The 24,816-nt window shown below is 44.2% G+C and overlaps 1 protein-coding gene across 1 annotated transcript in view; it reads right to left on the minus strand.

The window, feature by feature from the left end:
* The window catches only part of NSF (N-ethylmaleimide sensitive factor, vesicle fusing ATPase), a 1,516,106-nt gene that overhangs the window by 179,493 nt on the left and 1,311,797 nt on the right, over positions 1-24,816 (minus strand). The window contains exon 17 of the mRNA XM_044055231.1: positions 3,119-3,198. Coding sequence (XP_043911166.1) covers positions 3,119-3,198 — 80 coding nt within the window. The remainder of the gene's footprint in view (positions 1-3,118; positions 3,199-24,816) is intronic.

A 24,816-nucleotide genomic window follows, 5' to 3' on the forward strand; every position in this document is an offset into this window, starting at 1 on the left:
CTGAAAGGGCTGCTGTGGAGATGGGAGCAGAAGTAACTGATTTAGACTGAGGAGGCCTCCTAACAGGTTTACGTGGCCTAGAGCACGAGGGGGCTGAAAGAGAGGAAGACCAGGAAGGTTTTTTAATACAAGGAGTTTTAGCAGGGAAGTTCCTAAGAAATTTAGGAACTGGAGAAACTAACAGGTGCTTTAAATCCTGGAGCTCCTTACCTTTTTCTTTGACAGCCTTAAAGAGCAGCAGCTTTTCCACACAGAGCAGAATTATCCAATGGAACATTACGCAGTTTTGCCTTGATGTCATCTGGAAGAGCCTGCAGAAGCAGCCAACAGTACCTCCTCAGTACAAAAGCAGACGCTGCAGACCTGGAGTAAGCTTCAAATGCATCACAGCTGCATTTAATGGAATGTCTGGGGACTTGTGAGGATGCAGCTAAAAGAGAAAGAGCCAAGGCCTTGGCTTCTGAATCTGGCAGTTGAAACAGAGCCTGAGAAGCTTGGGATAGAAAAGCTAGAGAATACCTAGACATATGAGTCTTGTAATTAATGGCCCTGATTGCAAGGGATGAAGAAGTGTAGACTGCTTACCAAACCTCTCTAAAATTTTAGTTTCTTTGTCTGAAGGAAGTAATTTTGTAGAAGGGATAATCCAAGAGCATTTATCAGAAGTGATGGAATCTACAGCTGGGTCAGCTGAGGGCATTTAAAAAGAAATTTGCAATATTCAGGGACCTTATAGAAATGGTCAGGTCTTTTGAGAGCCAGTGCCTGTGATCCTGGGTTTTTGGAAGATGAAGCAAAGGCATCAAGGAAGGCATGAAGCACTGGAGGAACAGCTGCAGGTACAGGGGCCTCCACCTGAAGCAAGTCATAGTATGTCTTTTGTTCCTCTGAAATTTGAGAAGAATCCCACTTAAAGAATTCCCTCAACTTGTTGACTGTCTCACCAAAAGAGAGTTCTTCCATGGGTGAGTCTCCTCCACTCGACTCCTCTTATAGGGATGCATATTCCAAGGGGGAAGGCATCTGGGCAATATATGCTAAGGAGTCTTCATCTGAGGAAGACTCCTCTGAGTCAGAATCCTGAAGCGGGATAGCAGAGAAAGACTCCTGAGAACTTGACGGCAGCAAGGCAGGGCCAGAAAAAACGTGAAGTCAAAGCCAGAGGCCTGAGGGCCATCAAGGCCTTAATATGACTTTGAGAGAAAACCTCCCAATCCGATGTAGGGATAGAAGGCACTTGCAGAATGTTTAGTCTTTTGCCTCTTTTTAGCAGGCCTCTCTGAAGCAGAAGCAAGGCCTGACATAGGCTGAACGGCCAAAGCTTCCTGTTGCAAGGAAACCAGAGCAGTTCCTGACTCCTCAGAAATTAGTAGCCAAGGTTCCTCCAAATCGTCTGAACCGGACATCTCCATGGCCTCGGATGTGCTCGAATCCACATTCCTGACAGCCTCCAATGTGGTTCCCGCCAGAGAGACGGACCCTACCTCCACTAAAAAAACAAGTTTTCACCAATCTCAAGGGGTACCTCAGAAAGACAACGTGCAGCCGAAGAGGATTCGGGCCTAGATTTGGCCACCTTCCTCTTCACTGACAGCTCAGAGGAACTCCCGGAAACCTCCATCGATTCCTTAGCTAGACGTTTAAGCCTCTGGTTTTCAAGATATAAGTTTAAAGCAGACAGATGACTAAGCAAGGCTAACTAAGCAAAGTTTTAGGGACAAAGGCCTGACAGACAGTACAGGACCGATGGTCGTGGGTAGGCCCTAAACAAAACAAACCTAGCTTGTGACTATCCTTATGTGGAATTTGCCTTCCACACCTACACTTGCCCTTTCTGGACGACATTAAAAGTAACAAAAGGAAGAGGCAAGCAAATAAATCTCCACTGGGTACTTATCTGAAGCTGAGGAACAAAAAGCAGATTCCAATGGAAGACTGAACATACGAGTCAACCTTTCCGAATGGCGGCGAAAATGTTCTGAGGATGGTACGTGCGGACGTCCGTTTTATGGCTGATGTTCCCTGAGCCTACGTGCGATATCCCACATACATTCAATAGCTTGAAGCTTTTGTATACAAGCCACACATTGGGTCGATAGCAGAATACAACCCATATTTAAAGAATACTGCAGCACTGAATAGAAGGACATCTCCCATTTCTGCAGAATAATTTTCTCTACACACTACATCTGCAAGACAATAGCCCTATTAGTGCCATGGCAGGACACTGGCTTGCATTTTGAAGTCTGCAATGAGACACAAGTGCCATCTCGGGACAGCTAGGGATATCTTAGAGTTTGTTACAGGGGCTTCTCGGTGCTTTTCTGCAAAGTCAATGCCCACAGTGACAACATTAATGCCTTATGCACATTTTCATGAAGTTTGCAAGCTCTCATTTGCTAGTCTTGTATGATTAACTAGTTTAGGTTTTTATAAAGTCACACATTCCCTCATTTCCTTATAAAATGAACATTCTTCTTCTGAAATGCTTACTGTTCTTCACAGTAGACTTGTTCCTGTACCTGCAAAGGCCTTAAATGCATTGATGTAACTGTTGTGAAGGTAAGAAGACAATTCACTGCTTTCTCATTTACCAGAAGTATGTCAGATGCCTTTGTTTTCTACTTCAACTGCTAGCTCAGTAATCCTACATCTCTGTTTCACCCTCCTGTCCAGCAGTCCATACAACAGGGACGCTTGTCAGACAACAAAGTACTTCAAAGTAAGAAAGAATTAAGGATCAGACCAAGAGAAACCTCCTATTTCCCTCAAACGCTGTTTGATGCTGACCTACTGTCTCTTGCCTTCAATATTTTTTGCAGTCTTTTTAAATTAAGTACTCATACAAACAGTCGCAGCAAACGATCAGTCCATTCTCATAAAAGTGGCTTGGACAGGGACAGCCTGTCCTACTATCCAGAGCACAGATCAGTAGTCCATTTTGAGATCAAGCCACTTCAGCTAGGTAATTACCCAAACTAAGGATAAACACACACACATTTTAGCAGTTTAGTGTCTGATCACTAAGTGACATTACTAACTAGAGGATTAGTGTATGACTCTGACAAATTCAACATTATCAAGCTCTTCTCAAAAACATCATCGTGAACAGTATTACCTGAGGAGGTGCCTTCTTCAGTAGAACTAGGAGAGCCTGAAGCACTAAGTTGGAAAATCTAGGACCAATAGGGACATAATCTGAAAAGAAAAGAAAGCTTGTTTTTATTATGGTACATTATAAAGCAACAAAAAAGATCCCTGTCTACAGATTTCATTTTCTTTGATTTTAACTATTGGAAACACCACCAGGATGACTATGGAGCTTGGAAGGCAGTAAAACTTTTTATGTACATGAAGGCATTTGCATGCTTGTTACACTGCACACTCACTGCTGACCAAAGCCTTCCACCCAGGAGCAGGAGAGTGAATGGAGCAGCAACACTCGGTCCAGAATTCAAACTCTTTTTTATGACTATTTAGTCTGTCCCTTCTTTCATCTGTAGGAGATCATAATAAACCAAAGTACTTTTAAACATAGCCTAGCAGTGTAGCCTGAAGGCGGCCAGTCAGCACAGTATTCTAAGGGACATCATTTTAGATACACACACACACACACACACACACACAGACACACCACATACACTGTTGTTGTAGTCTAAAGCAGATGATATCCCATGAGTTCTTCTGTCCCAGTCCTTGGCCACCACTTATGACACTACCCCAAAGTCCTTGTAAATAATTTAATGCTAATCAAATTTCTCAAACATATTGTTACTGCATTCTCAAAATACTGTACTTTTGCCTTGTATATATTCATACTGTATATGTCCCTCTGTTTTTGTACTGTTTTCTTACAACTTGAATTGTTAGGTTTTTCTTATTTTTTTAATTACTTTCCTGGTGCTTTTCTCCTTGGGTCTCTGCTGAAAAAAGGGCTCTATGGGCCCAGTCGGACTAACCCAGTTAACAAATGTAAAAATAAAAATAAAATAAGTGAGTAGCCACCATAGTACAGACCCCTGTGTGACACTACTAGCTGCAATCACAACTTTCAGAACTTGGGTTCTATCAAACAGCCACTTTGCAATCCAATACTGAATTTTATCAAATTTGTCTACTAAACCAGTCAACATGCTGGACGGTATCAAAAGTTGTGGCCAGATATAGACAGGCAGTACGCACTAAAAGGCCATTGCCCACTGCCCCGGGTCCCTTTTCAAAGACGTTTTTGAGTCAAACTTCATGCTTCACATATTCAAACTAGTTTGGGTCACGGTCAAGCAATGCTGCCCATGTCAGTTTTTAGGAGTGCAGATATGATTTGTTTCATGACTTTACATATAAGGCTGATAAAACAGATTAGACTTATAGTTACTAGAATCTGAAGAAGAGCTGCCTTTATTTAGGGGCATCTGTGTAGCAGTTCTCCAAGCTTTAGGAATGTACCCAGTGGATAAACTAAGATTAGAAAAGACTGGAAAGGGGTCAGTAGCTTATATTTAGTACCGATGAGGATGCACCCCAGTATGGTGTCTGGCCCCATGGTGATACGATTTTTGACTCTGGATGGGGATTTTAGGGTGATTTCTACAGAGATTTGGGGTGGAGGACAACAAGATGGATAAAACAAATGGACAAGGTAAAATCAACTAAATTTGCCTGCCAAGACATTCGCTAATTCCTTTGGGTTAGGGTGTGTAATGTAACTATGGACTAATTCAGTGCATTGTGCGATGCTGCTTCTTAGTTTCCTAAAATAGCTGATGAAGGATTTATAACTCTCTTTGATGTCTGCACCGATTTTAAGGTCATACTCAACTGTACATTTCCTAATGGTGCTTATATGTCATAAACATTCTCTCAAGACCTATGCTGGTGTGTATTAATGCATTTCTGAGGTGGGGAAACTGGAATACAGCTTCCCAGGGTAAAGTTTTGGCAGCTATGCAAAGGTACAAGGGATACAAGAGTACAACTATGCAAATCTAGTCAAGTTTCAGGTGCCACACAATCAGAGGCAATACAAGAAGTGAGAAGTGACTGAAACACTAAGGGTACAGGTGCTGCAGCTGTGTCAAAATACAGATCAAAACTGACACAGAAATACAGCAGCGTGTGCAACTAAAGCTTTACGCTTTAACACCGCTGCGTTTCCATTATCTAGTGACATGCACCATTAAAGCACAACTCTTGGAAATTAACCTTTACAGCAAAAGGGAAAACTGTTCATGTAGGTCATTTTTGCGCAGAGACAACATGTTGAAAGACCTTTTCATTAAGTCTACTCCCTACACAGTAGAAGATTCCCAAGTTATCCAGGAGAAGAGCTGCATTCCCACCCTAACATGTGGAGTATTTTGCTACCTTTCCCCTTACTTAAATATACCAATTACAGAATCGCTCTACTTTTGAGATAGGGAACTTATTAGACAAAATGATCTTTTCAACAAGTTGGCTGTCAAAGAAAAGGACCACTGCCATTTGTTATAAGGCTTGCCTATACAATTCAAGTAACATACATCTCTCTACCTACTTGGGGGTTAGGGAACACCTATTCGAGAATCAGCACATAATCACAGTACCAGCTAAGGCTGATTTTAGGTTAGTGTGTTGGCCAGTGTTGTATCCTGTCGAGTACAGAATAGTCTAAGGGCAAAATTTCACTGTACAAAAGAGAGGCGATGCCTAAATTCCAGCCAATTTAGACTATGCGGAAAAAAAGCAGTGATGTACTCTTCCAAGATATCCTGCAGCTAATACTGAAATTCTGTTGTATTCTAATTCGAGCTTGCGCATTATAAGTGACTGCAGGATAGGGAGCAGGTGAAATGGGTAAAACAGTAAAGAAAATAAGTACACTGATAGACTGGTTTGTTTTGTACTGCAGAAAAGGAAGGCTGTAACACAATATAGACATCCTAGTCATTTGGTGGTTTTGGTCAAGACAGGCTTCATACAGTGGTCCAACTTTAGTTTTACAAGCATTATCAATATAATGAAATCTAATTCCTCACTTGTTAAATCACTGAAAGAGGATCTGCTAGGGGCATAGGGGAACTAAACAATGGATCATCTAGACCAATAGTCTCAAAATGAAATGGTCTGTGGGCGGGATAAAGATGAATCAATGTCAAGCAAAACAAGTCACTTAGACACAGACCTTCATGTGCATACATAATAAGTCACATTAACACACACACACACACACACACACACACACACACACACACACACACACACACACACTGCAAGCATAGTAGTCACATTTACTTTCACACATACAGATGCATTCTACCTCCCAACATACACACACACACACACACACACACACACACACACACACACACACACACACACACACACACACACACACACACACACACACACACACACACCCCACTGGCAGCACTGGGTATCTTGTACTCCTGTGTTTATTTCATATTCCAAGCACTCTGAACCTCATATACAGAGATGCAAATCACTCAGTGTATCACTGTTTCATGTTTCATATACCAAAGGATCTGTACTTCATGCAGAAATATGCAATTCACTTGGTCTATGAAAGATAACCGCGGTGGTGGTGCTGTGGTAGCGTTGTCGCCTCACAGTTAGATGTCCGATTCTCAGAGCGTCTTCTGTGTGGCGACATGCGTGAATGGGCGTTCCTTCGTTGAAGGTTGTGCGTTAGGCCCGGCAAGCCAGTACGTCAATATCTACTGCCAATCATTAGCGGACCGGAGTTCCGCTGTGGCGACCCCTAACTGGGAAAAAGCCAAAAGACACAAACAAACTTGGTCTATGAAAGACACCGCAATAACAAATACCTCTGCTGGGTAGCTGCCATTGTACAGCTGCTACCTAGAGCTCAAAACAGACCAACAGCAGAAGCACTTAACAGTTTAATTGCTTCTGTTATCAGCCTGTTTTGTACTGCAGTGTGTGTGTGTGTGTGTGTGTGTGTATTTGAGAGAGAGAGAGATTGCACACAGAAGCATCTGTCTCTCTCTCTCTCTCTCATATTAGCACCACATTCAAACCAATGAGACAGAAGGTGTGATATGCTATTCAAGCAACAAAGACACGCATTTGTCATTGTTGTTCTGATCATGAACTGCCTTTTTTTTGTAATAAAAACAGACTGGATTTTAGCAAAGATACTCAGGCCGGACTGAAATTTGCAATGGGCCACATCTAACCTGTGGGCTTGAAGTCTGAAACCACTGATGTAGAGCATGACATCAGCTAGCAAATAGTCGAGTCCATTTCTACAACATTAAGGTACAGTCCCAGAATCAGCAAAGAAGAATATGTGTTTTAGTTTGCTATGAACTATAGAAAAAGTAGTATCACCAAGGAATATGTTTTTGTACCATATGATGTGGTGCACCACTTTTTGGCAGTTGCAAAGTGACTTCATGCTTTTGTCACTGATAAACCAAAAGAGGTTAACACAGAGCCTTGGGTGACCTCTTGTGTCAGTAAAGAAAGGTTTAACACCCATTATTCCACCTTACTGACTGGCATCTATTTTCTAAATAACTAACCACCCGGTGGCACTAAGCAACAGACTACAGCTGGGGAGCATGCAGCAACCTGCTGTCTCAGCCTTTGCATGATGAGACAGTTCTACTCCTGTTCTGACTGCAGCTTTGAAAACTCTGTGTGTCCTTAACCCCTCTATCTGCTCATTTTAAAACTTTACAGATCTGGACAAGCACAGTGAAATATTTTTTTTTTTTAGAGTGGAGAGGTAGGAATGAGAAGAGAATAGTGCATATCAGGTAGAGTATCATACATACTACTAAGCATTTTTGTGCATAGTGGGTACAGGATCATATACAGTATAAATAATTTTATTTATTTACTTCATTATTCTTCTTACAAATATGCTTCCTTCTGACCCACCCCCCTCGCCTCAACATACACATGGATGCAGAAAAAATTAACTACCTTGATCTGGCCAAAGCCTTCGACACTACTCCCCACTCCGGCATAATAGATAAACTCTCTCAACTAGGCATCAATCCATATTTTATCAGATGGGTAGCTAACTGGCTCACTGATGGACCCCAGCTAGTCAAAATAGGGGAAGCCACCTCAAGCAGAACCGTAACGAGCGGCATACCCCAGGGTTTGGTCTTGGGGCCTCTGTTATTTGGGATATATTTTTCTGAGGTGCAGGCCAAAACCAGTGGGCTATGGCTAACCAAGTTTGCAGATGACTGCAAGCTGGGCACTGTCCACATTACTAGGGGACTTGATGACAGTGCCCAGCTTGCAGATGACTGCAAGTGGGCACTGTCATCAAGTCCCCTAGTAATGTGGACCTCCTCCAATAGGGTCTCACCCAAACAAATGACTGGTGCCAGAAACATGGCCTCAAGTTGAATACCAAAAAATGCATCATCATCCCCTTTGGGGAGAGTGACACCCCCATAAATTATCACATTAATAACAATGTTCTAAGCACACAGTTGTGAGGGATTTGGGCATGCAGGTTGACAGCAAACTGACTTTTGACCACCATGTTGCTTCTGCTGTACGGAAAGCTTTCTACATGGCCCACCTCATAAGTAAAGATATCTCATCCAGGGACAAGGAGGTCATAACATCTCTGTATTCTTCCCTTATAAGGCCCATTACTGAGTAAAATGCCCCGTCTGGCATGTACCTCGCAAAGCACATGCGGCAGCTGGAGAGACCACAGAGGTTCCTCACCAGGAAAATCCAGGGCCTTAAGAATCTACCATACACAGATAGGCTAAAAGCCCTATCCCTCTATTTGTTTTCATAGAGACTCCTCAGAGGTGACCTCTATCTGACATACAAGGCGATCTCGGACCCCTGCCTTGATGGGACTGCTGCATATCTGCAAGTCTAGCTCCACTCGAATAACCTGCATGTGCAGCCTCAACCTGGTCTGTGACATCAAAAGGACTTGTTGGCAGGACAGATTTGTGTCCCAGAGACTCCCCATTTGTGGAAGAGACTCCCTCTCCATGTCAAGCAGAGTACCTCCTTACCCCTTTTTAAGAGCAATCTGGATAACTGGATGGGAAACGGAAAATACATCCCTGGGATTTCACCTGTGTCCCTGCTGGACAGGGGCATGGGGTGCTGACTTGTCGAAACATGGGCTAAACTCTTGGCTAGGCTTATAAGGGCCTCCGGTCCAATAGCCTAGTAACTCCCTATGATCCTATGATTAACGTTATGGTTTTGGTGCAGGCAATTATACACAAGCCGGACAGTACATTCTTCTTACAGCTTCTCTGCAGCTAAGATGGTAAACTGACAGTGTTCCTTATAAAAGTGAAAAGCCTAATGCATGAGTTTACAGCAGCTACTTAAGAAAACTGGGTGACCTAATACTGTGAATCCAGAAACTTTAAAAATTAAACTGCAACTCCTAAAAAGGCAAATTCTGAAACTTGCAGTTACACGTTTAAAGTACTTTTGCAGGAGACCTTTGACCCCCCCCTGCCACACTCTATACCCATAACTTAATGCACATTATTTTAGAAATTACAATACCTCAGATAATGGGGAATACTCTGAGATAGTGCAGCTTCAGATTTAGTACGCATTTATCTTACTGCAATGAAAAGTACAGTTTTGTACCTACCATAAATGTAGATGTCTGATAGATATGCAACTGCAATCGGGTTTTCCCTCCCTCCTTCCCCTCTATGCCTTGGGTCCACTCCTCTCCCTGTTATCTTTAGCTGGGGATATCTGTTATGGTGCATCTGTTCATTGCTTATTTATTTGTCTGGAAACCTGTTTTTGTCTTCCAATTTGATTACAGCCTTCCTTGGAGGGCACCTGGCATCTGGGGCAAGAAACACTGAAGAAGATGGCGTCGGCTGATGCTTATGTACTCCAGCCGCTCTGACATCGGAGAGAAATGCAACATCAGCCGACATCGGACCCAGACTTTGGAATCCGGCCAACCGAGGGCTGCCTGAGGCAGGACAACCCATATGTTATGACTGCAGTTGTCCTTCAACTACTACTATGTCCTTCAAGAATGCAACTGCAGTCATAACATATGGGTAGAATACCATAGCTTAGCTGGGGGAGGTGGAATGCTCTAAGAAAAGGATGGTGTAGGTATCAATCCCTGCAGGACTGCCGAAGCAAAGCCTGCTCTGGATCTGGAGTATAAGGGGAGGTTGTAGTGTTTGGAGAATGTATGCACGGAGCTCCATGTAGCAGCTTCTAGAATGTCTTTTGTAGGCACCCCTCTTAAGAATGCTGTAGAGGTGGCTGTAGCTCTGGTGGAGTGTGGTCTGACATTGGCTGGTACACTCTTTCCATGGAAGGAATAACAGAATCTGATGCAATGTCCAATCCATTTTGAAAAAGTCTGTTTGGAAATTGCTTTCCCTTGTACTCCAGGGGTGTAAGCTACAAAAAGCTGATCAGACTTCCTACTGGTCTTGGTTCTGTCCAGGTAGTAGCGAAGTTGTCTGTGAATGTCCAAGGTATGCAACAGTCTTTCCCCTTTGTTCTCAGGATTGGGAAAGAAGGTAGGCAGGTGAATTGCTTGATTTAAAGAAACCCTAGATACCACTTTTGGCAGAAAGGTAGGGTTGGTTCGTAAGGAGACCCTGTCTCTGTGAAAGGTTATGAACGGTGGTATTGCCATTAGGGCCTGTAATTCTGAGACCCTTCTTGCTGAGGTAACTGCCAACAGGAAAGCTGTCTTCCATGAGAGAAATTGTAAGTCCACAGAAGCTGCTGGCTCAAAGGGGGGTAGAGTCAGTTTTTGTAGGACAAAGTTGAGGTCCCAAGCTGGTACTGGAGCCTTTCTTGGTGGCTTTATATTCTTGATTCCCCTAAGAAATTGCCTTAACAAAGGATGTGAAAACACAGGTGGATCAGTGTTGTATCTAGCTGAGATAGCTGAAGCATGTATTTTTATGGAAGAATATGAGAGTCCATTCTGTAGCATATCTGCCAAGTATTCCAAAATGAGTGGGATGTTCAGTAATGATGCATCATGACCCTTGCTGGTATTCCAAATGCTGAATCTCTTCCATTTTGCTGAGTAAACCTTTCTGGTGGATGGTCTTCTGGCTTCTGTTAGTATCCGTTGAACTTCCTTGGAGAGAGATAGATTGAGGTTATTCGTGGGATCTCCCAAGCTGTTAGCTGCAGCGTCTGAATGTTGGGATGTACTGTCTTGAAGTTGTGTTGAGTCAAAAGTTGGGGCCATTGGGGAAGGGCCCACTTTTTGTTGTGACATATGCTCCGTAGTAGTGGATACCAATGTTGTCTTGGCCAGTCTGGAGCTATTAGGACCCCCTTGGGCTTCTCTGCTTTGATCTTTAGTAATACTGTGGTCATCAGTGGCAGAGGTGGGAATGCATAGATTTTTAGGAAGTTCCAGTTGAATGAGAGAGCATCTATTTTCCATGCTTGTGGATGATATGTCCTTGAACAGAACTTTTGTAGATGATGATTGAGGTGGGAGGCAAATAGGTCTACTTCTGGCCTGCCCCATGTCGAGGTGAGTCGTGTGAATATTTCTGGATGTAACCTCCACTCGTGGGGGTCTAGGAAGTTCCTGCTTAAGCTGTCCGCCAGCACATTGTCTTTGCCTGGAACAAACTGGGATTGCAGCTGTATGTTTAGGCTCAGTGATTTTTCCCAAAGATTCATTGTCAGTCTGCAAAGGGGGTAGGAATGGGTGCCCCCCTGCTTGTTTACGTACCACATCACAGTGGTGTTGTCTGTCCGTATTAGCAGGTGGCCTTGCTGAAGTTGTTGCCGAAAGGCCTCGATGGCATGCATTACTACCAGCATTTCTTTTTGGTTGATATGCAGATGTGTTTCCTTTGGAGACCATTGTCCTTGAATACATCTGCCCTCCATGTGCACCCCCCATCCAAGGTCTGAGGCGTCTGTGGTCATGGTCTGTGTTATCTGAGGCTTTTTGAACGACATACCTGTGTTTGCCTGGCTTACCGAGGCCCACCATAGAAATTCCTTTTGTAGGCATGGAATGAGCTGTATGGTTGCCTCTAGGTTGTTGCTGTGTTGAGACCATAAGCTTTTTAGGTACCACTGAAGTTTTCTCATGTGTAGTCTTGCTAATGGAACCAAGAGAATGCAGGATGCCATGTAACCCAGGGCCTGTAGGAATCTCCTTGCAGTCATCTGGGTGAGCTTTGCCAAACCTTTGAAGTAATGAGTTAACTTCTTTTGCTTGTCTTCTGTCAGGTAAGCCATTTGAGAGGCTGTGTCTAGATTGGCTCCTAAGAAGGTTATTTGCTGGGATGGCTGTAGTCTTGACTTTTGGAAGTTGACTGTGTATCCCAGAGCCTGTAGCAATTGTATGACATAATTCAAGTTTTTTGTCAAAATCTGTTTGTCGTCCGCTTGTATGAGGCAGTCGTCCAGGTACGGGTAAATTTGGATCCCCTGGAGCCTGCAATGAGCAATTACTGAAGCCAGGCATTTCGTGAATACTCTGGGTGCAGTAGATAAGCCAAATGGCAATGCTGAGAATTGATAATGCTCTGGCCCTGCAAGAAATCTGAGGTATCTTCTGCAGCTGTGTCTGATAGGGACATGCAGGTATGCCTCCTTGAGGTCCAGAGTAATCAGCCAAGACCCCTTGCCCAGCATGGGAAGGAGTTGCTGTAGAGTCAGCATTTTGAACTTTGGTACTATGAGGAAAGTGTTTAATGCGGACAAATCCAATATTGGTCTCCATTGAGTTTCTTTTCTTGGAACAAGGAACAGTCTTGAATAAAACCCCTGGCCTTGTTCTTGTTGTGGAGCTTTTTCTATTGCTTTGATGTGAGCAAGCAGAGAAATTTGCTTGATAGCCTCTGCTCTCTGGTTTTGTGGTAGGTTTGGCATGCCTTGTTTTCTTGGCAAGGTATGAAAGTGGAACCTGTAACCTTGGTCTATAATGTCCAAAATCTATTTGTCCTTTGTCAGTCTGTGCCAATTGTCTGAAAACAGAGATAATATTCCGCCCAAAGGAGCTTCTGTTTGCTCCTTGGTCAGCGGAAGAAGAGGAAAGTCCTTGAGATTGTCCCTGTGGGGCAGGAGAAACCCCTGTGTCACTTCTTTGGTTTGCTGGTTGCCATTGTCGTCCCCTGTAGGAACCTCTGTATTGTCCTCTTCCTCGGCCACGCCTGCTTTTGCCCCTTTGAAATCTTTCAGGATTAGGAAAGGACCAGTTTTTAGAAGGCCAACTCCTGCTGAATCTGGGTGGCTGAACCTGGAGGAAATCTTTGACTGTCTGAACTGACTTGGCTTTTTCCTCAATGGACTTTAATAAGAAGTTATGTACCTACCATAACGTTCCATGTTAGTTGTCTTCTCTCACCTTCTTTCTTGCTTGATGGGTTCGGAGCCGATCCTCGGCTCCGACTCGGCACTTGCTAAGCTCGAGAGTCACTTTTACCAGCTCGAGGCAGCCCCATATCCCATGATGCAAGGCGGTAAGTACCCAGATCTCGTTTGATGACAAAAGGGCAATAGCACCAAGCATAAACACTTCCCAAAGGAAGAAAGCAGAAGAAAAACCTGCAGGATGGAAGAAAGACCAGCTCTGTATGGTCTTTCAGCATAATTATACCTTGTAGAAAAAGGTCTGTCCAGGCCTGGGGAAGGAGGGAGGGTCGCAAGAAAGAAGGCGAGAAGACAACTAACATGGAACGTTATGGTAGGTACATAACTTCTTAATGTTAAGTTGTCAATCTCGCCTTCATTCTTGCTTGATGGGACCGCGTCCCTAGCACCTCTATCCTGGGTGGCTCAATGAAACAGACTCTTGAGGACTGTAGAGCCAAAACTGGCTCTGTCCCTGGAGGCCAAGTCCAATTTGTAATGGGAAACAAAGGTATGAGGAGTGGCCCAAGTGGCCGCTGCACAAATAGTGTCTAAAGGAAGCCTAGCTTGAAAGGCTGTAGAAGTAGCTAAGCTTCTAGTTGAATGTGCTTTAGGTTTTGAGCACAGCTGTTTTCCCCTGAGCTGATAAATTTCAGAGATGACAGAAGAAAGCCATCTAGATAAGGTAACTTTAGAGACAGGAAGGCCTTTCTTGTTATCAGCATAGGAAACAAAGAGTTGATCGGATTTCCTAAATTGTTTAGTTCTGTCCAAATAATATCTGAGTTGGCGATGGACATCAAGATAATGTAGTTTTGTTCGATCTGTTTGAATAGTTTGGAAAAATACAGGAGATCAATGGATTGATTCAAATTAGTCTTTGAGGCGACCTTAGGCAAAAGGTCGGATTAGTTCTCAATGATACTCTGTCTTTGTGAAAGACCAAATAGGGGGGGTCGAACCGATAGAGCATGAAGTTCAGACACCCTCCTGGCAGATGTAATAGCTACTAGGAATAAGGTTTTCCATGAAAGAAATTTCAGGGAGCAAGAAACAGCTGGCTCGAAGGGGGGGAAGAATCAAGGATGTCAGCACTAAATTTAGATCCCATTGAGGGGGAGGACTCCTGACTGGAGGTTTCAGGAGGAAAATTCCTTTTAAGAAGGCTCTACAAAGCCTGTGGGACATAATATTGTGATCTGCGAACCCGACATGAAAGTTCGAGATAGCAGCCAATTGAACTCTAACTGTGGAAGAAGAGGATCCTGCATGAAAAATCTCCGCTAAGAAATCCAAAACTGCCTGAACTGGAGCAGTGAAGGGATCAATATTTTTGGCTTTAGCCCAATAAGAGAATCGTTTCCATTTGCTTATATAAATCCTCCTGGTAGAGGATTTTAAGGAAGCTACAAGAATGTCTCTAACGGGGTTAGAGATCAAGGGAAGCCTGGCTAAGGAAGGAAGTGGAGCAACCATGCTGTGAGGTTGAGAGAAGGTATAGACCGGTGCAGCTGACCGGATTGGTGAATCAGAAGATCTGGCACTGGGTCCAGATGCCACGGCTGCACCAAAAGGTGACTATGGAGGAACGGGAACCAAATTTGTCGAGGCCAATAAAGAGCAATGAGAATCATTTTGGCTCTCAAAACAGTTGCTTTCTGGATAACTTGAGGGATCAGAGGAAATGGAGGAAAAGCATAAAGAAGTCCCTGGGGCCAATCCTGGGTCAGAGCATCTCTGGGGGGATGGCCTGGTAGAGGGAAGAGAGAAGAAGTCTGGGCATTTGCTGTTTTGGGGAGTAGCAAAAAGATCGCAACACGGGCGACCCCATTCCAGAAAAATCTCTTCCACTATAGATTGCTTTAGAGACCACTCGTGAGGCATGAGAATAGCTCTGCTCAATCTGTCCGCTAAAATGTTGGTTTTTCCAGGGATGTGCGTTGCTACCAGAAACCGATGAGAGGAGATCACCCATTGCCAAAGTCTGAGCGCTTCTCGACACAAGGGGTAGGACTTGGTTCCGCCCTGTTTGTTGATGTACCAAACTACAGACATGTTTGTCTGTGTGGACTGCAATTGTCCCTACGGGAAGAAAGTCATTGAGGGCTTGCAACGTTAAAAGCACTGCTCTCATCTCCAGGACATTTATGTGCAGGTGGTACTCGAACGGTTGCCACGTCCCATGAACCTTCCTGCCCTGATAATGACCCCCCCCCACCCGATCAGGGAGGCATCCGTGGTGACAGTGGCTACCGGGGATGGGGGTACAAAGTGTCTGCCTTGGTGAATCTGGGGAGATGTGATCCACCAAGCAAGATGATTTTTGCAAATCTGTGTCACCACAATTTGGTGACGCATTGGAAGTTGTTGGTAAGACCACTGAGTGAACAACATCCACTGAAGAAGGCGCATGTAGAAGCGAGCCAAGGGAAGAAGAGTAATGGCCGCAGCCATGAGGCCTAATACCTTTAGAACCAGTCTGGCCTGTACTTTCTTGTTGGCTAGAATGATCCTGACATGACTTTGAATGTCTGAAACTCTTTGATCTGTAAGGGTAGCTGACATCCGAACAGTGTTTAAGTTTGCGCCAATGAAAGTAATAGACTGGCAGGGCGATAAGGATGACTTTTCGAAGTTGATCGAGATGCCCAAATGAGAACAAAGATTTATTGTGTAATCCCTGGCTTGAACAAGCTGATGCCTGGTGGTGGCTGAAAGGAGCCAGTCGTCGAGATACGGAAACACCTGGAATCCTTGACGTCTCAGGTGAGCCGTGACCACTGCCATGCATTTGGTGAACACTCTGGGGGCTGTAGTGAGACCAAAGGGCAGGGCTCTGAACTGGAAATGACTGGACCCCAGCCGAAAGCGGAGAAATCTCCTGGAGCGTCTGTGAATTTTTATGTGATAGTACGCATCCTGAAGATCTATTGAGCACATCCAGTTGTCCTTCTGTAAGAAGGGCAGAATTGACTGAAGAGTGGCCATTCAGAATCTTGTCTTCCTCACAGACTTGTTGAGTCTGCTGATATCCAATATTGGTCTCCAGTCTCCCGTCTTTTTGGGGACCAAACAGAACCTTGAGTAGATTCCGGGCTCTGAATGGTCTGTTGTAACTGGCTGAATGGCTCTTTTTTGCAGTAGTTTTAAGACTTCTAACTCTGCAATTTCCCTTAGACCGGGTGGTACATCTGGAAGGGAATTTGAGGGATAGAAAGGACTTTCCTCGAAAGGAATTATGTAACTCTCGGATATGATCGACTGTACCCATCTGTCTTGAGTGAGGGAACGCCAGGCTTCTGGGTACAGTGATAGTCTTCCCCCAACTGCCTCCAAGGAGGGACAGCCGGGCAACATCTAAGGGATGCTGAAAGGGCTTGTCAGAGAGAGACTCTCTGTTTCCCTGGTTTTGTGGACCCCCTCTGCCTCTAGAGCGGCGTCTGTTGTTGTTACCCCCTCTGCCTCTAGGGGTAAACTGACCACGTGAATCCAGCGTGACTCCTTGGGATTTGCGGAACCACATTTTGCCACCCTTCTGTCCTTTGGGGTAAGGTCTAGAAGGGGTGGGAAAACGGACTCCTACGGCAGAAAGAGTTTTGCCGTCCTGCTCACACCTGGTCAATGTTTCCTTCACTTGAGGGCCAAACAAAGCTGACCCATCAAAGGGAGAGTTTGTGAAAGACGCCTTAAAGGGATCTGCAAAATTACATAGCCGCATCCAGGCTTGGCGTCTAAGAGCCACACCTGTACCTGCGGCCCTACTCGCTCCATCAGCAGCATATGATATTAGCCGCATGGAGGAGTTTGCAATGGAGTTAAGGGTTCCTAGCTGCGAAGCAATTTTTTTCTGAGCCCCTGCAGCTGTAGGATCCTGCACAACTTCACCTAGCTCCTTAAGGATATCCCTTTGGAGTCTGGTGAAGTGGTATAGGTAGTTCAGCGAACGCATAGCAAAGGTCGCTGAAGAAAACATCCGCTTACCATACCTATCCATGGTCCTAGAGTCCTTATTAGGAGGATGGACAGGTACGGAAGGATCTGCAAGTTCCTTCTTGGTGGCAGCCGCCACCACCATGGCATCAGCGGGGACACCTTTTGTGAGGAATTGCTTGTCCGACGGGGCAGTAATAAATTTAGAAGGCCTCCTAGGGACTGGCTCTACAGAGTCAGGAGCAGCCCACGCCTTTCGGGCAATAACCTGCATAAGGGGTCGAAGGGGAGACACCCAGGAGGTGGAGGGCGGAGAGCCAAACGCCTCCAGGTATACTGACTCATCCTCAGAGGGATTATTGGTGGGCCAGTTTCCCTCTGTCTAAGGAGTTCTAGGATGTCTGAGAAGGAGACATCCTCAGAGGGGGATCTTGGGGATCCTTCTGACTCATCTAAGTCAGTATCTGAAGTGATAGACTCGGGGGAGTCTACGTGTTTCCTCTTACAAGTCCTCTTCCGCGGAGGATCTCCCGACAAATCAGGAGAATCCTCGGAAGAGGGGGATATTCCCAGTGGGGAAACCTGAGGCGGAGGATCTCTGGGTCCTGTAGCAAGAGAAGTGGCAGAGATGTCAACAGGCACTATAGAGGGAGGAGCTAAGGGAACAGACTGCTGGCTGAGACCAGTGGCCAGCACACTCTTCATCACCTCGAAGGCTCCCCTCCCAGGGAGGTCCGAGAGAACCCGCTCCGAAGAACTAGGAACTCCAGGGCCCACCGAAAGGGAAGGCTCCGAGGCAGATGTCGGAGCCGAGCTCACCAAGGCCGAGGCTCCAAGGGGAAGAGCGGGCTCGGACAAGGGTCCGATGCCACTCACCCCCTCGGAGGAGACCAGGGAAGCCCGGCCACCGAATCCCTCTAAGGAAGGTCTCGAAGAGGAGATAAGAGTAGAGGCTGGAGGAACAGAAGGGGGTATCTGTCCCTCAGCCGTAGCAGTAACCATTCCCGAAGACTCCAACTCCAAACTCTGAGGTAACGTCGAAGGAGGAACTGCAATGGGGTGTGGACCAATAGTCGTCTGCTGAGACAGACTATGTAGCATTTGGGCCAGTGCCTGTGACTTAAGTAATCTACTGACCACTCTCTCTAAATCATGGTCAGAAAGCCTGGATGACCTTGAAGATCGGCTCCGATGGCTCCGCTCCGAGAGGAGAGGCGAAGTCGGAGCCGAAAGTATCGGCTCCAAGGAAGGGGACCTAGACCTCTTCCTCGAAGGACCCATCGGAGCCGATGAAACCACAGAAACTGTCGGAGCCGACAACTTATCGGCGCCGACAGGTAGCTTCTATGCATCAGCTCCAGCCGGAGCCGATACAGCCACAAAAGTAACGGTGTCGGAGCCGATCGGAGCCGACACCGATGCCTGAGCCACATGGTGGTCAGAACCGATCGGAGCCGACACCGAAGTGGTCGAACCAGAATCGGCACCGATAGCCATCGGTGCCGAAGGTTTATGTAAAGTACAGTCGGCTCCAGCCGGAGCCGATCTCGACTCTGAAAGAGTCGGAGCCGAGGCCACAGGCTTGGACACAGAAGCCTGGGCCTTGGAAGACTTTGAAGTGTTAGATGGAACCGACTTAGCCGGGGAGCCCTCCGGCTTAAGAAGGCCCCTCAAAATTAATTTATTTCTTCTTTCCTGCAGGACTCTCTGGCTGAAAGAGTGACAAATAGCACAGGAGTCCTGCAGGTGAAGAGGCCCCAGGCAGTAAAGGCAAGAAGTGTGACCGTCTGTCAGAGACATCTTCTGACAGCACGAGTCACACTTCTTAAAGCCTGAGACCCTATCCTTAGACATAGTGAATCACACACACACAACACTAGTCCAAGAAATTAAATTATATAAAACTATCAAAAACAGACACACACACCCTAACAAGGGGGGGATGGGATGGGAGAAAGTCTGACTAGAAATTTTTAAGGAGTCAGGGAAAATCTTGTCAGAAAAGGACTAAAACTGTATTAAAACTAATTATCTAAAGTTTTTTCTGAAGAAAGGGGCAAAAGTAGTAATATAACAATCACTTACCAGGAGCTGGTAAAAGGAGGACCTCATCAGCGAAGCGGCAAACGAGATCTGGGTACTTACCGCCTTGCATCATGGGATATGGGGCTGCCTCGAGCTGGTAAAAGTGACTCTCGAGCTTAGCAAGTGCCGAGTCGGAGCCGAGGATCGGCTCCGAACCCATCAAGCAAGAATGAAGGCGAGATTGACAACTTAACATCACATCTTTAGCATTAGCACCAAAAAGCTTGTTCTTTTCCAAGGGTGTATCAAGAAGTTTTGCCTTAACATGATCTGGTAGAGGTTGGTCTTTTAACCATGCATGTCTACGAATGACCGCCCCTGTCATAGCTGCCCTAAATGAAGCTTCCAATGCATCATATCCACACTGTAGGAAGTGATTGCTAACTTGCTGAGAATTATGTACAGCCTCCTGCAAAGACTTCCTATCTAAAGGTTCAGGAGAGGCCAATGTTTTCTGTAAATCATCTAACAGGTAATCCTGATATTGAAACATATGAAAGAGACAATTGAGAGCTCTCATAGATAAAGTAGTGGAGGTGTAAACCTTCTTTCCCCATCTCTCTAATGACCTAGCTTCCCTGTTGGAAGGCAAAGGATTTTTGGAGGTGGTAGCTGAAACCCCTTTCGGTCCCTGAGAAATTGTTTCTAAATCAACAGCATGGGCTCTAAAAAAATGAGAATGTGTTTCAGGAACTCTATAGTATCTGTCCGGCTTGGCAGGAGCAGGAGGGAGAGTATCAGGGGTAACACTGGAGTCAGAGTATAAATCATCCAAAACATCAAGCACAGGAGGTATAGCTAAGGGCCTGTGTTGGGGCTTTTTAAGGAAGGTTCGAAGGTGCTTTCTGGAATCAGAATATTCCTGGCCTTGCCACTTGAAATGTTCCCTCATGGAATGCAGAACTTCCCCAAAAGAAATATCCTCAGGAGGGGAGGCCGAGGGAATGGAGTCCTCTGCATCTGAGTCCTCATATGTCTGGAAGGGCTCTTCCTGGCTGTCGGAGTGAACAGAGTCCTCAGAATCTTCATCTGAAGGGAGAGGGTCAGAAGGTTCAACCCTGGGCCTCTTATCAGGAGGAGGCTGGGATCCTCTCTCAGGATGGGCCTGTGAACCTCTGATCATGGAGATTAAGTATGCGGCCATAGTCATGTTTTGTGTTTCAGGAGTAGGCTGAGGTAAGGCTTTAACAGTAAGGTGCTTGGTCTTGCTGGCTGCCTTAGCACGTGTGTAGGCCTTGATAGACATGGACATGGGAGGCCTAGCAGCTCCACGTGCAGGAGTGACCTTATCCACAGCAATGGTCTTGGGCATTTCCTCAGTTTCAGTATCTGGAGGAAAATCAATAACTGGCGTCGGTGTGGTCTCCGGTATCGGAGGTATCGGTAATGCGGTGTCTTCGGTTCAGAGCGGTGAAATAACCGTCTCAGAGGGAACCGGGGCACTCGCGGTAGGTTTTGGTGTGGTGTCGGAGGAAGACGCGGGCCGAGGATGTCGGTCCCGGTCTTTTCATTTCTTAGGAGTCTGTGATGTCGGTAGTTCCGACAGCATTGTATAATCGAATTTTTCGCCGAAAAAGTCTTCAGCGAACTCCACCTGACGCCTTAGAGTGCGCTTGTTGAAGCGAGCACAGGCGGCACAGGCCAAGATGTCGTGGTCTGGGCCAAGGCAAGGAAGGCAGTAAGAGTGGAAATCGTTATGAGGTATTTGTTTACCACAAGACAAACAATTATTTACTTTTTCAGTAATTTCTGACATCGGCTGAGGCAAGAAAAGGTCCCCAACGGGGTACTTAGCTTTTTGATAACTTCGGATTCGAAGAATACAGGAGCTGACAGACCGGCACTTGCGAACTGCTTCTGCTTCGGGCACCGCGCGGCAAGAAAGACTGAAGAAGATGGCGTCGGCTGATGCTTATGTACTCCAGCCGCTCTGACGTCGGAGAGAAATGCGACATCAGCCAACGTCGGACCCAGACTTTGGAATCCGGCCGACCGAGGGCTGCCTGAGGCAGGACAACCCATATGTTATGACTGCAGTTGCATTCTTGAAGGACATCATTTGCTGTTCCGAGGATCACACTTAAGATCCTTGGACTGCATCTGCTAAAAAAATTTCTGGTATTCTTCTCCAAAGAATGATTTTTATGTTTATATTTTTTTACGATTGCTCTTTATTTACTTTAAAGCTGCACTCCTTCAACAAGTCAAAAGGTGTCCACTTACATCAACATCCACCAGAGCTTTAGTAGCCTCTCAAGTGATGGAAAGTTGGCCTGGGTGGTACAGAAATAAATAAGTGGAAACATGCTAGCTTTTTTCAGGGGCAGCTGGAGGTTTGCACATAAAGTCTTGATGGAGTAACATGGGATGTTTTGCTTTCAGTGGGGAGGAGGCACAGTTCTACAAAGCCTACTACATGCCAAACATTAAATGTGTTAAAATGGAGATTTTTTTTTAAGGAGTAAACACACCCCTCCTTGCTGAACTGATGAAGCCAAGAGTACTACATTTTCCAAATCTCAGTCTATGAGGGAATAAATAAAGGAAAGTGGGGGCATATTACAAGCCCAAAATGGGAAGATATAATAAATAAGATGCCATTCCAGTTCATTTCTTCATAGTAATCGCATGTCTTTGCTGTGTACTTGGATAAAGATTTTGATAAGAATGCAAACAATGATCCATCTAACTGTTCCACTATGAATGTAGCCATATTTCATCAAGTGACAGTCAAACAAGACCTTGACATGGGAAGAATCTCAGAGAGCTTTTACTAAAAAGCATACATGCAAAGAAGCATCAAAGGCTTCTGCCAAGAGGAATGTGTGTAACAGAAGTGAATCACATAAGATACTTCACTTTTAAAAAGTCCGTACCACAGACACGGGACACTACAACACTTTCAGAGTGCAATGTCTGCCATAAAAGAGACAGCAGTGGTATGACCTATGAACATGTGGATATATATATATATATATATATATATATATATTATTTTATTTTATTTTTTTTTTTGATGAGGGGGAAATGAAGCTGCATAACATACATCTATACCAAAATATGCAAGCCTCTGTAATTTACAACCAAAATCAGGTTACATATGTAAATATTACCAAGTAAACAGATCAGAATAATGAAATTTTGCCTATCAAACAGATCACTCCTTCAGTCTGCACTAGGAGACGTATTCAATTTGCTAAATCCTTCCGTGCTTTTGTGTGCATAAATAACAAAGAAAAAAAGACAAATCAGCCTCTATTACTAGACTTAAGGGAAGGAAGTTAAAAGCAGACAGAGACAAGGAAAAGTCTGACTCGGTATTTGTCAAAGAAATAAAAACAATATTTATTCCCACTGCAAGGCATCCTGGGAATTAAATACATTTTCCATGAAAAAATAATTACTGTTTCTCAGCTCAACAGCTAAAGTAATATGCAGCCCAGGAAACGTTTTTATATCAGTCAGCCAAATCAAAGTAATGCCATACACAACATTCGCCAATGTGCACCATGAGTATATCTAACTCAAGTAGTGACACTGGCTTTTCAAATGTGTACACATTTAAAGTGCTTAAAGGTTACTATTCTTTGAAATGTCATTTAGGTCAAAAGAATACATCACCTTATTTGCCCCTATCAGAAGTACATGACTGTAGAAACAGGAATCCTTACATTCAAACTAAACAAAACAGAAAATAATGTATAGGACTCTGCCAAGTACAAAGGAAGAGAGACAGAGAGAGAGAGAGAAAGAGAAACATTGGTTTATTTTGTTGCAGTTTAGTGTAGTACAGTTTAGTGCAGTATAATCTAGTTTAAGTAGCCTGGTCTGCACTCCCGGACAGAGTTCATGCTAGAAGTTTCATTCTTTGTAAAATTATACAATTTCTGTTTGAACATAGAAAACGGGAAAACAGACAATTAAGTATATCTTTAGCTACTGGCAATAACAAGACCAGATAATCTGATACTCCGAGATCTATATGCTAGATATCTGTTTAAATATATTTATTTTACATTTTCTTAGTGCAAGTTAATAGCGATTTGTTTATTTCATCTTATAAAGTAATTTGCAGAATTGGATTTACTACATAAAAAGAATTATATTATTCAAGATTAAACACTTGTGGCTGATGGGTTATTTGTTAGCTTGACAGAATGTGTACTGAACTGGTTTAAACTCAGCTGTCAACTTCCAGCCTGTGAGGAATTACTACTACCATACCAGTATGTAACAGCTTGCTCATTTTAAGACTAAGCAGTAAAAGTGTTACTGTGTGCTACAGTACTCTAGGTGGCAGTAGCATTATCATAAAGATGGGGGAAATGTATGTTGGCAAGGAAAAGATATCATTAAGCCCTCTGGAAAATAGTGTGCGTGTGTGACATACAAATATAATTTTGGAAAAGTTTTTAGTTACTCTTGGGAAGAAGGCAATGGGCTGGTAGCATGCTAAGTGAGATCCCAGCTACCCAGTGATTATAACTTGCTCTGCAGCTGTTCAGTGTAAAGCTTATTTTGGTGTGAAAGGTGTCGCCCAATACTCAAGACAGCAATGCATATTTAACATGTATTCTTATGGTAAATCACCTCTTGCATATTCTGTGTTAGTCAAAAGTGTAGATCATGACAGAATAGCCCGTACAAGTCATAGACACTGGTGTTAATAGTAAAAGATTTAAAGACCTTACCATGACATGCAAACTCTGCTGTATAAGATAATGCTACTAATTATTTCAATACAGAAATATATATACATATATATACAACGTGTGTGTGTGTGTGTGTGTGTGTGTGTGTGTGTGTGTGTGTGTGTGTGTGCACACGCGCACATGCATGTGTGCGTGTATATATATATATATATATATATATATATATATATATATATATATATATATATCTTTGTGCTTGTGTGTGTGTGTGTAATTAAATGAAATGCCTTTTGATGAGATGTCAAAAAAACTAAATTAATTCTCACAGTAAGCCACTGAGATAACTATAAACAAAATGTCTAAGGAAAAGTGTTAAACCATTTCTTTAAGTGTTAAATCATTCCTTGACTCAACAGCCACGGCAATACATAGCTCAACAAAGCATGCCATTAACAGATAAACTGCAAAGTGGACTTGTGCATGCGGGTCTGCTTTTTTGCTCTCACTAATGCAAAATGCATTTAAACTGACGTACTCATTTGGGATTCACTGACAAAGAGCTAAGCAACATGATCATGTTTTTTTTTTTTTTTTAACTTTCCATGTTTCACTCAATATTGTAACGTGGCTACATATTCATTTAGTAAATGGTACATTTAGCCCCTTTAAAGTTTGAGTTGTTTAGCCCTTCACCCGTTTATGAATCACTGTGACTATGTCAAAATGACAACAACAAAGCATCACTGAAATGTTTCCTGAATCTTGCATGCAATTTATACTGTGTTTAAGTTTAAAC

The sequence above is a fragment of the Protopterus annectens genome, chromosome 13.part0 (assembly GCF_019279795.1).
Source record: "Protopterus annectens isolate FY-2018-M chromosome 13.part0, PAN1.0, whole genome shotgun sequence".
Lineage (NCBI taxonomy): Eukaryota > Metazoa > Chordata > Ceratodontiformes > Protopteridae > Protopterus > Protopterus annectens.